Consider the following 16,728-nt stretch of genomic DNA (forward strand, 5'->3'; position numbering starts at 1 on the left):
AGACATGATTTCTTTTTTTTTTTTTTTTTTTTTTTTTTTTTTTTTTTTTTGTTTTTTTTTCGAGACAGGGTTTCTCTGTGTAGCTTTGCGCCTTTCCTGGAACTCACTTGGTAGTCCAGGCTGGCCTCGAACTCACAGAGATCCACCTGGCTCTGCCTCCCGAGTGCTGGGACTAAAGGCGTGCGCCACCACCGCCCGGCTATGATTTCTTTATTTAGTGGGCCTTATATCCAATTAGACAGCTGCTAGTTATCAACAACATGTGAGCAACACTTACTGCATCTTTACAAATATTTTTCCATGGTGTCTATTGTGGTCCACACACATGCCTGGAACTACATATACTAATGACAGCTGAGGAGGGGGAGGAGGGATAGAGAGCTAGCCTGCCCTAGGGATGAGCTCCCTAAATGGCTGTTCAATACAAACTGGTCAGCCTTGAAATCATATACGCACAAATAACAGTAGATTCAGCAGGCTTACATATTACAAAATTACATATTTGCACACACACACACACACACACACACACACACACACACAACTATAATAATTGAAGAAGAGGCCATCAATTGAGAGTGGGAGTACATGGAAAGAGTTGGAAAGGGGAATTGGGAATGACTGGAAGGGGGAAAGTAAGGGGGAAAGTAATGTAATTATATTTTAATTAAAATATTAAAAAAGAAAAACAGTATCCCCTCCTCTCATTGCTTTATCTGAGCCCCCAACTTCAGCAGACACTCTCTGCTATCCCACTTTAAGAGAGAGAAGCAGGTAGCCTGACTGCAGCTATTCACCTCTTCTTTCATTATTCCAGAAACACACTTTACCTGGAAACCCCAGTGGCCAAACATACCAGTTCCACAGAAAATTTACTTCCAGGCAATACACAGCCAAAGTATTCTCATAAATACCAGAGGAAGTAGAAACCAAGGAACAAAACACCTACATCCAACAAGGACAAAAACAGATTATCTGCACCTAGATCTATAATCTTCCCAATTCTGGATACCTAGATGCCAGGGTAAACAGACAATAACTCTCAGGAAATTATAAGAATGATCTCAGCTAAGTAATAGGGGATATATAGCCTGAACTGACAATCTCCTGTGACAAGGCAAGACTGTAAGTAGAAGGATTGGGATACCAACTCAGATACCTATGAAATATGCTGGGGTAAGGGTGGCACAGAGATTGTAGGAGTTGCCAACCAATGACTGGTCCAGCCTGAAACCCATATCAGGTGGGAGAGCTCACCTCTGACACTACCTAGTATACCAGGACCCAGACGCTGTATGGCCTAGAGACCTAGGATAGAGCCAAACAAGACTGGTGAAAAAAATGTAAATGTAATGATGCCTAAGGATATTCTGCTATACTCATAGACTAGTGACTAACCCATTTGTCATCACAGAGGCTTCATCCAGCAACTGGTGGAAACAGATGCAGAGCCCCACAGAGAAACACTAGACAGAGCTCAGAGAATCCTCCTGAAGAGAGAGAGGAATGATTGTAGGAGCCAGAACATTTAAGGACATAACAAGGAAGGAGAAACTGTGGTTAGGTTGCAAAATTTAAAAAAAAGCTAGATATCAACAACAGAAACAAGAGAAAGCTTACAATTTCATGGAAACAGAGAAATTTTCTACTGAATGAAAAATGGGTCAAAATAGAAATTAAATACTTTATACAATTCAATAAAAATGAATGCACAACATACACAAATTTATGGGACACAATGAAATGATTCTAAAAAGCAAGTTCATAGTACTAAGTCCCTATGTAAAAAATTAAGGGAGATCTATACTAGCAATTTAACAGCACACACGAAAGTTCTAGAACAAAAACAACAAATCACACCCAAAAGGAGTAGATGGCAAGAAATAATAACTCAGGGTTGAAATAAATAGAAATGAATAAATAAGAAATATAAAAAAAATCAATGAAACATGAAGTTTGTTCTTTGAGCAAATAATTAATACTGACAAATACCCAAATAAACTAAAATGCTGAGAGGGAATATCCAAATTAACAAAAGCAGAAAGGAAAAGGGGACATAACATACACCAAGAAATCCACAGAATCATAAGGACATACTTTAAAAGCCTGTACTCAACCAAAGTGGAAAATGTTTAAAAATTTGATAATTTGATAGATACTACTTACCAAAGTTAAATAAAGACTATGCAAATAGTTTAAACAGACCTATAAACACTATTGAAATATGAACAGCCATTAAAATTGTAACAACCAAAGAAAGCCCAGGGCTAAATGGTTTTAGCACAGAATTCTACCAGACTTTAATAGAATTAATGCCAATACTCCTCAAAGTATTCCACAAAATAGAAAGAGAATAAACATTACTCAGTTTGTTTTATGAGGCCACTGGTACCCCTGATACCCAAACTACATAAAGACCCAACAAAGAAAGCATTACAGGCAAATTTCCCTAATGAGTATAAATGCAAAAATAATCAGTAAAATACTTGTAAACTGAATCCAAGAACCAATCAAAAAGATCATTCAACATGATGAAGTAGGCTTCATCCCAGTGAGGCAGGAATGTTTCAACAGATGTTAATCAATAAGTTTAATTCATCATATAAAGAAAAATAGAAAGATAAAAACCACATGATCATCTCATTAGATGCAGAAAAGACCTTTGACAAAAATCCAACAAATTTCCTCAAGAGATTACTGATACAAGGGACATTCCTAAACATAATAAAGGAAGTTTACAGGGAGACCACAGCCATCATCAACCTCAATGGAGAGAAACTGAAAGCAATTCCACCAAAATTGGAAACAAGAGGAGGTTCTCCACTCTACCCTTACATATTCAATATAGTATTTAAAGACTTAGCTAGAGCAATAAGACAACTGAAGGAGATCAAGGGAATACAAATTGGAAGTTAACATTTTAAAGTACCTTTATATGTACATGATATGATAGTATATAAAGTAACCTTGAAAATTCCACTGGGAAACTCTTACAGCTGATAAATACTTTCAGCAGAATGGCTGAATACAAAATTAACTCACAAAATTCAATAGTCCTTCTATATACAAATAACAGACTGAGAAAGAAGTCAGGGAAACAACATCTTTCACAATAGTTTCAAATAATACAAAATATCTTGGGGTAATTCTAACCAAGCAAGAGAAAAACCTGTATGATAAAAATTGAAGTCTTTGAATAAGGAAATTGGAGAAGATATCAGAACATGGAAAGATCTCCCATGATCATGGATTGGTAGGATTAACATAGTAAAAATGGCCATTTTACCAAAGGCAATCTAGAGAATCAATGAAATCCCCATAAAAAAGTCAACACAATTTTTCACAGATCTTGAAAGACAATTCTCAGCTTTGTAAGGAAACACACATAAACAAACAAACAAAAAACAGAATAGCTAAAACAATCTTCAACGATGAAAGAACTGTGGAAGGTCTCACCATTCTCTATTTCAAGTTATATTACAAAGCTATAGTAATAAAACCTGCATAGTAGTATCATAAAAATAGATGTATTGGTCAATGGAATTGAATTGAAGAACTAGGCATAAACCTGCACACTTATGAAAGCCTATATTTTTTTTTTATAAAGAAGTCAGAAATACATGCTGGAAAAAAGGCAGAATCATCAACAAATGGTGCTGGACAAACTGGATTTCTGCATGCAGAAGAATTCACATTGATTAATACTTAACATACTGCACAAAATTCAACACCAAGTGAATCAAAGATCTCAACATAAAACCAGATACACTGAACCTGATAGAAGAGAAAATGAGGAATTGCCTTGGAACAAGAAACAAGTTTATGAACAGAACATCATTAATACAGGCACTAAGACCAACAACAACTAATAATTGAGACCTTGTGTGGTGGTGATGGCACACACCTTCAATCCTAGAACTCAGGAGGCAGAGCCAGTTGGACTTCTGTGAGTTTGAAGCCAGCCTGGTCTACAGAGCAAAATCCAGGACAGGCCTCAAAACTACACAGAGAAACCTTGTCTTGAAAAAACAAAAACAAAAATAAATAAATAAATAAATAAATAAATAAATAAATAAATAAAACCTCATGCAGTGGGAAAAGCTTCTGTAGGGAAGGACATTGTCAATCAGACAAAGCAGCAGCTACAGGATGGGAAAAGATCTTCATCACCTCTGCATCTGACAGAGGGTTGATCTTCAAAATATATAAAGAACTCAGGAAACTAAATATCAGAAAACCAAATAATCCAATTTAAAAATGGGTACAGTTATAAACAGAATTCCAAATAGAAGAAATTCAAATGTCTGAGAAACATTTAAAGAAATGTTGAACATCCTTAGCCATCCAGGAAATACAAACTGAAACAACTTTGCCATTACATAACACCTGACAGAATGGCTAAGATCAGTAACACAAGTGGCATTTCTTGTTGGTGAAGATGTGGAACAAGATCACTCCTTCATTGCTGGTGGGAGTAAAAACTTGTACATCCACTATGGAAATCAATATGATGGTTCCTCAGAATGTTTGGAACAGATCTACCTCAAGATCAGCTACACCACTCTTGAGCATATATACAAAGAACATTTTATCCTACCACACAGACATTTGCTCTAACATGTTCATTGCTACTCTATTCACAACAGTGAGAAATTGGAAACAACCTAGATGTCCTTCAAGAGAAGAATGGATAGAAAATCTGTGGTATATTTACACAATGTATTATCCCTCAGCTGTTAAAAAAGATTACATAAGGAAACTTGCAGGCAAAAGGATGGAAAAAGAAAAAAAATTATCCAAAGTGATGTAATCCAGACACAGAAAGATAAATATTGATTTATATTTGCTTCTATGTGGATATTAGACATTAAGGAAATGATAACCAAACTACAATCCATAGACCCAGAGAGGTTAAGCATAGAGGAAAGGATTAGGGGGACACATGGACCTCCCCAGGTTGGAGAAATAGAATAGCTTTATAGGTGGACTAGGTTCAGGGTGGGATAGGAAGTGGAAGAAGTTGAGGAAGGGGACGGGATATGAGGGGGGAGATGTGTGGAGAGTCAGCTAAATTAAGAGGCATTTGAGGAGTGATATATAAACCTAGATCAGTCAAAAACCTAAAGTAGTCAAAACTTTCTAAAATATATGAAAATGGTTCTAGTGAAATTTGCAAATAATCAGGAACAGTCCCAACTTGTCATCTCTTGTCACCAAATGAAGGTTCTAGTACCAGGAATGAGTTACATCCAAATAAATTGTTGACCAAAGGGGCCCCATGGGAATCCCCAAACAACCCAGGCTTTTGTCAAGACAATAGGTTCCTCTCTACAAACTGAGATCAAGACCCCATTGCTGAAGACAACACCCATGAGCTGATGCCTACCTAGAACCTTCATCCTTATATGTTAGTGTCTTTGGTACTGGAAGGAACTATGTAGGCTACCAAAATAGAAACATAAACTTCAACCCAGCCACAAACTCTTTGATCTACAATGTTGTCCTGTCTGCAAAATATTCTAGTACAATGGTGGCATAAATCATGTGAAAGTAACCAACCAACCTCTGATTTGACATAAATGTTCACTCCATGACACAGAATCCTTACCTGATACTACTTGGCTGACCAAGAACCAGAGTTTACATAGTCCAAAGACAAGACACCAAGGTTAAAACCAAATACAACTGGTCTTTAAAAAAAGAAGCAGTAAAACACCTCCTAATATTCTTTTATGCTTATAGATCAGTGCCTTATTCAGCCATTATCAGAGAAGCTTCCTCCTGCAGAATATATGTACAAATACAGAGAGAGTCAGATATTACACGGAAACCTTGAAACATGGAGCTCTAAATGGGATGTCTCCATCAAACCCTTCCCTTCAGAGCTCAAAGAACCCCACAGGAAAAGAGGCAGAAAGTGGAAGAGCCAGAGCAGATGGAGGATAGCCAGAGTACAAGGTCCCTTAAATCAACCAAGCAAGGCTCGTTTGAATTCACAGAGATAAAGCAGCATGCACAGGGCCTGCACAGTTCTGCACCATGTCCTCTGCACATATATTATAGCTTTCAGTTTAGTATTTTTATAGGACTCCTGGGAGGTGAATGAGTGGATCTCTGATTCTTGTGCCTTCTCATGGGGCTCTTTTCCTTCTATTGGTTTGCCTTATCCAACTTGGATGTAATGATTTTTTGTTTTATCTTAATATATCTTATTTAGTTATCTCTTAGAAGCCTGTTCTTTTCTAATGAGAGAGAGTGAATCAAGATTAGAAAGGAGATGGGGAGCAGCTGGGAGGAATAGAGGGAGAGGAAGCTGTAATGAGGATATAGTCTGTGCGAAACTAATCTATTTTCAATAAAATGGGGTGGAGGTGGTGAATCAGCCTAGGTGTCCATAAACTGATCAATGAGCAATAGAAAATGGTCATCTGTGAGACCCCAGCAGCAGACCAGCAGGTGACAGACCTGTGAGAAGGCCACACCACTACTCCTGCCAGCCATTCCCACCAATCCTAGCATTCTTCCCTTTCACATCCCTCATTTATAACATCAAGAGTCCCTATAGGTGATGCAGATGAAACAGAATAAAGCAACCCTAAAAAATTAGCTTTATGAAGATGATAGAAGCCTTCGATGATGAAATAAAAAAAATCCCTTAGAGAAATCAAAGAAAAGACAAAAATTTGGGAGAAATCAATAAATGTCTTAAAGAAAACCAGAAAAAAAAAGAATCAAGCAGGTAAAGGAAACAGTTCAAGACTTGAAAATTGAATAGAGGCAATAAAGAAAACTCAAACCAAAGAAATTCTGGAAACAGAAAATTTGGGTAAATAAACAGAACAACAAATGCAAGCATTTCTAGCAGAATGCAAGAGTTAGAAAAGAAATCCCAGGCAATGAAGATATGATAGAAGAAATAGATTCATTGGTCAAAGAAAATGTTAAATCAAAAAAAAAAATTCTTAACACAAAACTTTCAAGAAATCTGCGATACCATGGAAGGACCAAACCTAAGAATAATAAGGATAGAATGAGAATAATTCCAACTTAAAGGCCCAGAAAATAAATAAAACAAAATCATAGAAGAAAACTTTCCCAACCTAAAGAATGACATGTCTATGGATGTACAAGAAGCATACAATACAGCAAATAGGCTGGACCAGAAAAATGTCTCCTTGCCACATAATAATCAAAGCACTAAATATACAGAATAAAGAAAGAATATTAAGAGCTGCAAAGGAAAAAGGCCAAGTAGCATATAAGGTCAGACCTATCAGGATCACCCCACTTCTCAATGGAGACTCTGAAAGCCAGAAGGTCCTGAACAGATGATTTTCAGACCCTAAGGCCATGGATACAAGCTTAGATTACTATACCTAGCAAAACTGCCAATCACTATAGACAGAGTAAAGAAGATATTCCATGGCAAACCAAATTTAAACAATATCTATCCACAAATCCAGCCCTATATAAAGTACTAGAAGGAAAACTCCAAACCAAGATGTTATCTGTACCGACAAAAACAAAGGCAATAGATAATCTCACTCTAGCAAAACCCAAAGAAGGGAAACACACACACTATCACCACCACCAACAAAGCCAAAAATAACAGGAATTAACAATCACTGATCACTAATATCCCTTAATATTGATGGAATCAATTTGTCTATAAAAAGACACAGGTTAAAAGAACGGATATGAAAACAGAATTCATCCTTCTGCAACATAAAAGAAACGTACCTCATCTTCAAAGACAGGCATTAGCTCAAAGTAAAGCGTTTTCCAATCAAATGGACCTAAGAAGCAAGCTAGTGCAGCTATCCTAATATCTAACAATATAGACTTCAAACAAAAATTAATCAATAGATGGAAACAGACATTTCATATACATCACAGGAAAAATCCATCAAGATGAAGTCTCAATTGTGAACATTTATGCCCAAATATAAGGACACACACATTTGTAGAAGAAACATTACTAAAGCATAAATCACAAATCAAACCCCACACATTAATAGTGGAAGACTTCAACACCCCACTCTCACCAATGTACAGGTCTTCCAGAGAGAAACTTAACAGAAAAATAAGGGAACTAACAAATTTTATGATTCAAATGGACTTAACAGACATCTATAGAACATTTCACTCAAACACAAAAGAATATACCTTCTTCTCGGCACCTCATGGAACCTTCTCTAAAATTGACCACATACTCAGTCACAAAGAAAATCCCAAAAGATACAAAAAAATTGGAATAACACCCTGTATCTTATAGGATCACCATGAATCAGTTAGAATTCAACAACAATACAGTCTACAGAAAGCCTACAAACTCATGGAAACTGAACAACTCTCATCTGAATTACCACTGGGTCAAGGAAGAAATAAAGGAATTAAAGACTTCCTGGAAATAAATGAAAATGAATGCACGACATACCCAAACTTATGGGACACTATTAAAGCAGTGCTAAGAGGAAAGTTAATAGCACCAAGTGCCCACATGAAAAATTTGGAGAAATTTAACATTAGTGACTTAAAAGCACACATGAAAGTTCCAGAACAAAAAGAAGCCAACTCACCTAAGAGGAGTAGAGGACATGAAATAATCAAACTCAGGGTTGTAATCAATGAAATAGAAACAAAGAGATGGTTCTTCGAGAAAATCAACAAGATAGACAAACCTTTATCCAAACAAACTGAAGGCAGAGAAAGAATATCTAAATTAACAAAATTGGAAAGAAAATGGGGGATATAACAACAGACAATGAGGAAATCCAGAGAATCATCAGGTCATGCTTCTAAAACCTATACTCCACAAAGTTGGAAAATCTAAAAGAAAATGGACAATTTTTTTGATAGCTACCATATACCAAAATTAAATCAAGACCAGACAAACAATTTAAATAGACCTTAAACTCGAAGCAAATAAAAGCATTCATTAAAAGCTTCCCCCCCAAAAAAAAAGCCCAGGGCCAGATGGTTTCAGTGCAGAATTCTATCAGAATTTCAATGAAGAGTTAAAAACAATACACCTCAAATTGTTCCATGCAATAAAAACAGAAGGAACATTGCCAAATTCTTTTCATGAGACTGAAGTTACCCTTATACACAAATCACACAATGATGCTAAAAAGAAAGAAAATTACAGATCTATCTCCATCATGAGTATTGATGCAAAAATATTACATAAAATACTGCCAAACCAAATCCAAGAACAGAAAAAAAAATCATCCACTATGATCAAGTAGAAATTAATCCCAGAGATGTAGGCATGATTCAACATACAAAATCTGTCAACGTAATCCACCAACAAACAAACTGAAAGAAAAAAAAAAAACTACATGATCATATCATTAGATGTTAAAAAAGCCTTTGACAAAATCCAACATCACTTCATGATAAAAGTCTTGGAGAAATCAAGGATACAAGGAACATACATAAACATACTAAAAGTAATATCCAGCAAGCCGACAGCCAACATCAAATTAAGTGGAGAGAAACTCAAAGCAATTCCACTAAAATCAGAACAAGACAGGGCTGTCCACTCTCTCTACATCTATTCAATGTAGTACTCGAAGTTCTAGCTAGAGCACTAAGACAAAAGGAGATCAAGGGAATACAAATTGGAAAGGAAGTCAAACTTTCCCTATTTGCAGATATGATATGATAGTATATATGTGACCCCAAAAATTCTACTGGGGAACACCTATAGCTGATAAACACCTTCAGTAATATAGAAGGATACAAAACTAAAGAAAAGTCAGTAGCCCTCCTATATATAAATGAATAAACTGGCTAAGAAAGAAATGAGAGTAACAATACCCTCTACAATAGACACAAATAACACCAAATACCTTGGGTTAACTCTAACCAAATAAGTGAAAGATCTGTATGACAAGAACTTCAAGTCTTTGAAGAAAGAAATTCAAGAAGATATCAGAAAATGGAAAGGTCTCCCATCTTAATTGATAGGTAGGATTAACACAGTAAAAACGACAATCTTACCAAAAGCAATCTACCTATGCAATCCCCATCAAAATCCCAACACAATTCTTCACTGACTTGGATAGAACAATACTCAACTACATATGGAAAAACAAAAACCCCAGGGTAGCTAAAACAATCCTGTACAATAAAGGAACTTCCAGAGCCCTCACCATCCCTGACTGCAAGCTTTACTATAGAGCTACGCTAATTAAAAACAGCTTGGTATTAGTATTAAAAATAGACATGTAGTTCAATGGAATTAAATCGAAGACCATGACGTAAATCCACACACCTATGAATACTTGATTTTTGTTTGACAAAGAAGCCAAAATTACACAATGGAAAAAAGAAAGCATCTTAAACAAATGGTGCTATCATAATTGGATGTCAGCATGTAGAAGAATGCAAATAGATCCATATCTATCACCCTGTACAAAACTCAAATCCAAGTGGATCAAAGACCTCAACATAAATCCAGTTACACTGAACCTGATAGAAGAGAAGGGGAAACTAGTCTTGAATGCATTGGCACAGAAGACTACTTCATGAATATAACACCAGTAGCACAAACACTAAGATTGACAATTAATAAATGGTACCTCCCGAAATTGAAAAGCTTCTGTAAGGCAAAGGATACTGTCAATAAGACAAAGCGGCAGCCTGTAGAATGGGAAAAAGTCTTTACCAACCCCATATCTGACAGAGGGCTGATCTCCAAAATACATAAAGAATTCAAGAAACTGGACATCAAAATACCAAATAATCCAATTTACAAATGGGGTACATACATAAACAGAGAAGTCTCAACAGAAAAATCTCAAATGGCCAAAATACACTTAGTCATCAGGGAAATGCAAATAGAAATGACACTGAGATACCATTTAACACCTGTCAAAATGGTTAAGTTAAAAAACACTGATGACAGTGTATGCTGGAGAGAAAGTGGAGCAAAGGGACCATTCCTCCATTGCTAGTGGGAGTACAAACTTTGTATAACCACTTTAGAAATCAATATGGTGGTTTCTTCAAAAAATGGTAATCAAGCTACCTCAAAACTCAGCTACACAACTCTTGGGCACATACCCAAAAGATTCTCAGTCACAACAAAAGGATACTTGCTCAACTATGTTCACAGCAGCATTATTTATAATAGCCAGAACCTATGACATGACATTTTAACTACAATGAATAACAATTAAGTGTGGTGTAAACGAATTTCTACACAGTCTTATTAAATAAATACCATGGGGCTAAATATAGCGGTGAAAGCCTTAGAGATCAGGGAAATAGGAATAGCCACCAGCTAACCTTACCTCACTATGCCGTAGCTTCCAAAGTGAGCTACTTTTTGTCTACTCGCACCTTTATTACCTTGCTGTTCTGCCCTCTCATTGGCTCTTAGCCCAGCTACCTCACTTCCTTGTCACTGTCTGTCTGTACAGACCTCCTGGTCTTTATGATTGGTACTGGGATTAAAGATGTGTGTCACCACGCTTAGCTCTGTTCCCTAGTATGACCTTAGACACACAGAGACCATGCCTGCCAAGTGATCATATTAAGAGTGTGTTCTTAGCCGGGCGGTTGTGGCGCACGCCTTTAATCCCAGCACTCGGGAGGCAGAGCCAGGCGGATCTCTGTGAGTTCCAGGCCAGCCTGGGCTACCAAGTGAGTCCCAGGAAAGGCGCAAAGCTACACAGAGAAACCCTGTCTCAAAAAACAAAAAACAAACAAACAAAAAAAGAGTGTGTTCTACCACTATGTGATATCACATTTGTTTGCTGTCTAAACCATTATATATTGTTCCATGTGTGGTGGTATGCAACTGTAATCAGAGAACCTAGGTGTTGGGGAAAAATTGATCAGAAGTTCAAGGCCACCATTTGCTATATAGTAATATTAATGCCAGTTTGAACTACATGAAACCTTCTCAATAAGAAAACAGAAAGTAGATTAAGATGTGTTTGCTGAATTTACATATATATGTATATATATATGTATATGTATATGTACACACACAGTTAAATGTACATACATATATATAAAATTTTACATTTTATGTACATATATATAACATACTTTGTATTTGGTATGCTATGTTTTAATATGTAGTATAAAGTTTTAGAGGCATATTATTATACTACATACTATATATAATATGTAGTATGTGGAGTACTAGTAACATTAATGCTGTATATTATATATTATACAATATACACATTTTACATTATTTAATACATATTCAGAAAATGTGTATGTTGAAAATGCATTTCACTTTCACATTTAAAAGAGAGAAGATTGGTGTCATCTATCCCCTCTGACTTCTACAGTCTTTAGGAGAACATGGCCCACCAAATCAACTAAGCAGAGCTCACATGGGCCTGCATGGGTCTGCACCGGGTCCTCTGCATATATGTTATGCCTGCTAGTTTGGTGTTAGTGACAGTCCTGACAGTGGGAGTAGGTGTATCTCTGACTCTTTTGCCTGCTCTTGAGACTCTTTTCTTCCTATTGGGTTGTCTTGTCCAGTTTCGATATGAAGGCATTTGCCTTGTCTTATTGTATCTTGTTTTGTCCTGTCTGGCTATCTCTTGGAGATCTGCTCTTTTATGAAGAGGAAATTGAGGGAGAGTAGATCTGGGGGAGAGGGGAAGTGGGAGGAAAGCTAGGAAGAGTAGAGGGAGATGAAACCATGGTTGGGATGTATTGAGAGAAGAATCTATTTTCAATAAAAAACAAACAAATAAATAAATAAAAAATAAAGACTGAATTCTGGGACATATAACTTTAGTTTGATTTTGAGGTCATAGGCTAGTGCAGGCTGTGTTATGGGATAGCTTATCTCTAGCATTTCATCTCTCACCAATTGAAGAGTAGTGTTGGTTCAAAGCTCCCCTCCCACCTCTTCATTCTGACTGCATGAAGTTATTGTCATGGCTACATTGTGACATAAGGAGCAACTATACCTGAAACTTCCTCTCAGCAGACTCTGAACCATCAGAAAGGAGATAACATTCATGGGCTAAGGACCTGCAGCTCTGATACACTGTAAACAACTGAGGCATATTTTGTCCCTCTGGGTGGTCCAAGTATACCTTCCATTGTCAGGTACAGAAGATAAAATCTAGACATGTTTAATCCAGCTGTATTAGATATTCCAGCTGTGATTTTTGACAATGGTTCTGGACTCTGTAAAGTTGGAATTTCAGGAGAGATTGGACCCCGACATGTCATCAACTCTGTTGTTGGCTACCCAAAATTCAATATACCATCAGCAAGAACCAATCGGAAAAGGTACTTTGTGGGAGAAGAAGCCCAGGGCATGTACGATGGATTATACCTGCACTATCCTGTTGAGCGTGGACTGGTAACTAGATGGGATGACATGGAAAAACTGTGGAAGGACCTTTTTGAGTGGGAACTAGGAATGAAACCCAGTGAACAGCCAGTTTTTATGACTGAGCCCTCCTTGAACCCACGAGAGACCCGAGAGAAGACCACAGAAATAATGTTTGAGAAATTTAATGTACCTGCCTTGTACCTTTGCAATCATGCTGTAGGAGCCTTGTGTGCTTCTGCCTGTATCACTGGCCTGGTAGTAGACAGTGGAGATGGGGTCACTTGCACTGTCCCCATCTATGAGGGCTACTCTGTGCCTCATGGTATCACCAAATTATATGTGGCAGGAAGAGATATCACAGAACACCTCACCCGACTCCTTCTTGCTAAAGGCTACACCTTCCCCTGCATCCTCAACAAAGCAGTGGTGGATGACATAAAAAAGAAGCTATGCACTGTCACCTGGGGACATAAAAAAAACCGCAAGAACTATCAGCAGATCCTAAAAGAGTATCAACTGCCAGATGGGAATATCATCCAGATGAGTGACCACCTGTGCCGGGTGCCTGAGGTTCTTTTTACACCTGATCATCTAGGTATTCATGATCTAGGAATCTCAAAAATGGTCTGCAACAGCATCATGAAGTGTGACACTGACATCCAGGAGACCCTGTTTGCTGAGATTGTGCTGTCTGGAGGTACCACACTGTTTCCTGGGCTACAGGATAGACTCCTGAAAGAACTGGAAGTTCTGGCTTTTGAGGGAACCCCAATCAAGATCACAGCTTCCCCAGACAGATGCTACTCAGCTTGGATTGGTGGATCTGTCATGACTTCCTTGACAACCTTCAAGCAAATGTGGGTCACTGCTGAGGACTTCAAGGAGTATGGGGCATTTGTGATTCAAAGAAAATGCTTTTAAGGATCATTGAACTCTTGGAACTACTCTAAAAAAATGCCAGGTTACAGGAGTGTTGGTGGAGGCAATATCATTCCTTGGCATTTAATAAAATGATCAATAAAGCTGAAACTGATTCATGCTCCAACTATTTATGTCTCTAAAATAATTTTGTAAAGATTTGTTTTATTTTATGTATATGTGTATATGCCTGAGTATATGCATATGCCACACACACATGCAAGTGTCCATGGAGGCCTGAAGAAAGCATCAGATGCCCTGGCCTTGGGAGTTATAGGTGGTTTTGAATAACCAGTTTTGGGTGCTGGGAACCAAACCCATGTCATGTCCTCAGCACTCAATCTCTTGAGTCGTCTCTCTAGTTATCCATAGTATTTTTTTTATTTGATTTAATATTATATATCAGCCACAGATTCCCCTGTCCTCCCTCCTCCTGCCACTCCTCCCTCCAGCCCACCTCCCATTCCCATCTCCTCCAGGGCTAGGACTTCCCTGGGGATTCAGCTCAACCTGGTAGATTCAGTTGAGGCAAGTCCAGTCTCCTCCTCCCAGGTTGTGCAATGTGTCACTGCATAGGCTCCAGGTTCCAAATAGCCAGCTCATGCACTAAGGACAGGTCCCAGTCCCACTGCCTGGGGGACCTCCCAAACAGTTCAAGCTGATCAACTGTCTCACTTATCCAGAGGGCCTGATCCAGTTGGGGGCTCCTCAGCTATTAGTTCATAGTTCGTGTGTTCCCACTAGTTTTGCTATTCGTTCCTGTGCTTTTTCCAATCTTGATCTCAAGAATTCTCACTCATACAGTCCCTCCTCATTCTCGCCAATTGGTCTCCCTGGGCTACACCTGGGGCCTGGCCATGGGTCTCTGCATCTGCTTCCATCAGTCATTGGATGAGATTTCTAGCATGACAGTTAGGGTGTTTGGCCATCCTTATCACCAGAGTAGGTCAGTTCAGGCTTTTTCTCAACCATTGCCAGCAGTGTATTGTGGAGGCATTTTTATGGATTTCTGGGGACCTCTCTAGCACTTTGCTTCCTAGTCCCATGGGGGTCTTCATTTATCATGGTCTCTTTTTTTCTTGTTCTCCCTCTCTGTTCTTGATCCAGCTGCTCAGCTATGTTCATAGCAGCATTTTTTTGTAATAGCCAGAACCTGGAAACAACCTAGATGCCCTTCAACTGAAGAATGGATAAATAAAAGTGGTACATATACACAATGGAGTACTACTCAGCAGAGAAAAACAATGACATCATGAGGTTTGAGGGCAAATGGATGGATCTAGAAAAAAATCATCCTGAGTGAGGTAACCCAAACTCAGAAAGACAAACATGGTATGTACTAACTCATAGGATCATGCTAGATGTAAAACAAATGATGACTAGACTGCTACTCACAACTCCATGGAGGCTACCTAGAAAAGAGCACCCCAAGAAAGATACAGGGATTGCCCAACGACAGAGAAATGGATGAGATCTACATTAGCAAACTGGACATGGGAGGGAATGAAGGGCAAGGGTCAAGGGAAAGAGAGCTTAGGGGAGCTGGAGACCCCAAAGTATGTTCTTACTGTTATTGGTATTACATATACCTTTCCTCTCTTATAGATCTCTTGAGTGTGCTTTTTACTCAGTAAATAGTGTTAGACTGTTCAAATGTGCATTTAGTAGCTATGTACTAAAAGGTTCTGGGGACTCTTGCATAGGAAGTTGGCTAATTAGGGTCCTATGGATCTATTTCTCATATATCCTAGTGTACAGTACACACACATACAAAACAATATCCACGAACACAGTGGAGAGGTCAAATGCAGTAACAATATCACCCTACACATTCTTGTGGATCATCACTTTTTGAATTTATAACCAGTGTTATTTCAAGAAATTTGGGAAATAAATAGGTGGGCTCCTAAATTCTCATTTGTTTAAGGCTCTATAAAAGTTGAGAACTATGCTTCCAGCTTATTAGTTTTGGTTTTAGTTTCAAGGATACCAATTTCATAATTTTCTTAGAAAGTAAAATGCTAGAAATAGATCATGCTTTCCAATGAAGTAATTGAATAAATTACATCTACTTATTTTCAGTAACTGTTTATTTTCCATAAACATTATGGAGAGATATGGTAACAACCCATTTCTGTAAGGAAAACAATGCCATTTCTGCTATCACAAGAGAAAAAGGATTACATATGTGTAATTTTGCTTATTTTCATATATAAATATAAATTAACACCTATTTCATATAAGCATTTGGAGACAAGTCTGAAAGTGAAATATTCTAGTTTGCTTTCTGTTGCTGTGATAAAACACTGAACAAGCCAATTGGGGAAAGAAGGGTTTATTATTTCGTAACATGAAAGGAAGCCCTGGCAGGAGTGCGAGGCAGAAACCCGGAGGCAGGCACTAAAGCATACTGAGAGATGCGCTACTCACTGGCTTACTCTGGCCTCCTGAGCTATTCTCTTTATATGACACAAGACTACCTGCTC

General features: G+C 37.9%; 1 protein-coding gene across 1 annotated transcript; it reads left to right on the forward strand.

Moving 5' to 3' along the window:
- Positions 1 to 12,973: 12,973 nt before the first annotated feature.
- Actrt1 (actin related protein T1) lies at positions 12,974 to 14,369 on the forward strand. The gene has a single exon (XM_028887350.2). It carries the CDS (start codon positions 13,115 to 13,117, stop codon positions 14,243 to 14,245), a length of 1,131 nt encoding a protein of 376 aa, XP_028743183.1. The 5' UTR covers positions 12,974 to 13,114; the 3' UTR covers positions 14,246 to 14,369.
- The last annotated feature ends 2,359 nt before the right edge of the window (positions 14,370 to 16,728 follow it).

Source organism: Peromyscus leucopus, chromosome X (genome assembly GCF_004664715.2).
Source record: "Peromyscus leucopus breed LL Stock chromosome X, UCI_PerLeu_2.1, whole genome shotgun sequence".
Lineage (NCBI taxonomy): Eukaryota > Metazoa > Chordata > Mammalia > Rodentia > Cricetidae > Peromyscus > Peromyscus leucopus.

Bases quoted from the DNA above. Each gene is read 5' to 3' on its own strand.
- Actrt1 (XM_028887350.2), top strand. From the start codon at position 13,115: ATGTTTAATCCAGCTGTATTAGATATTCCAGCTGTGATTTTTGACAAT.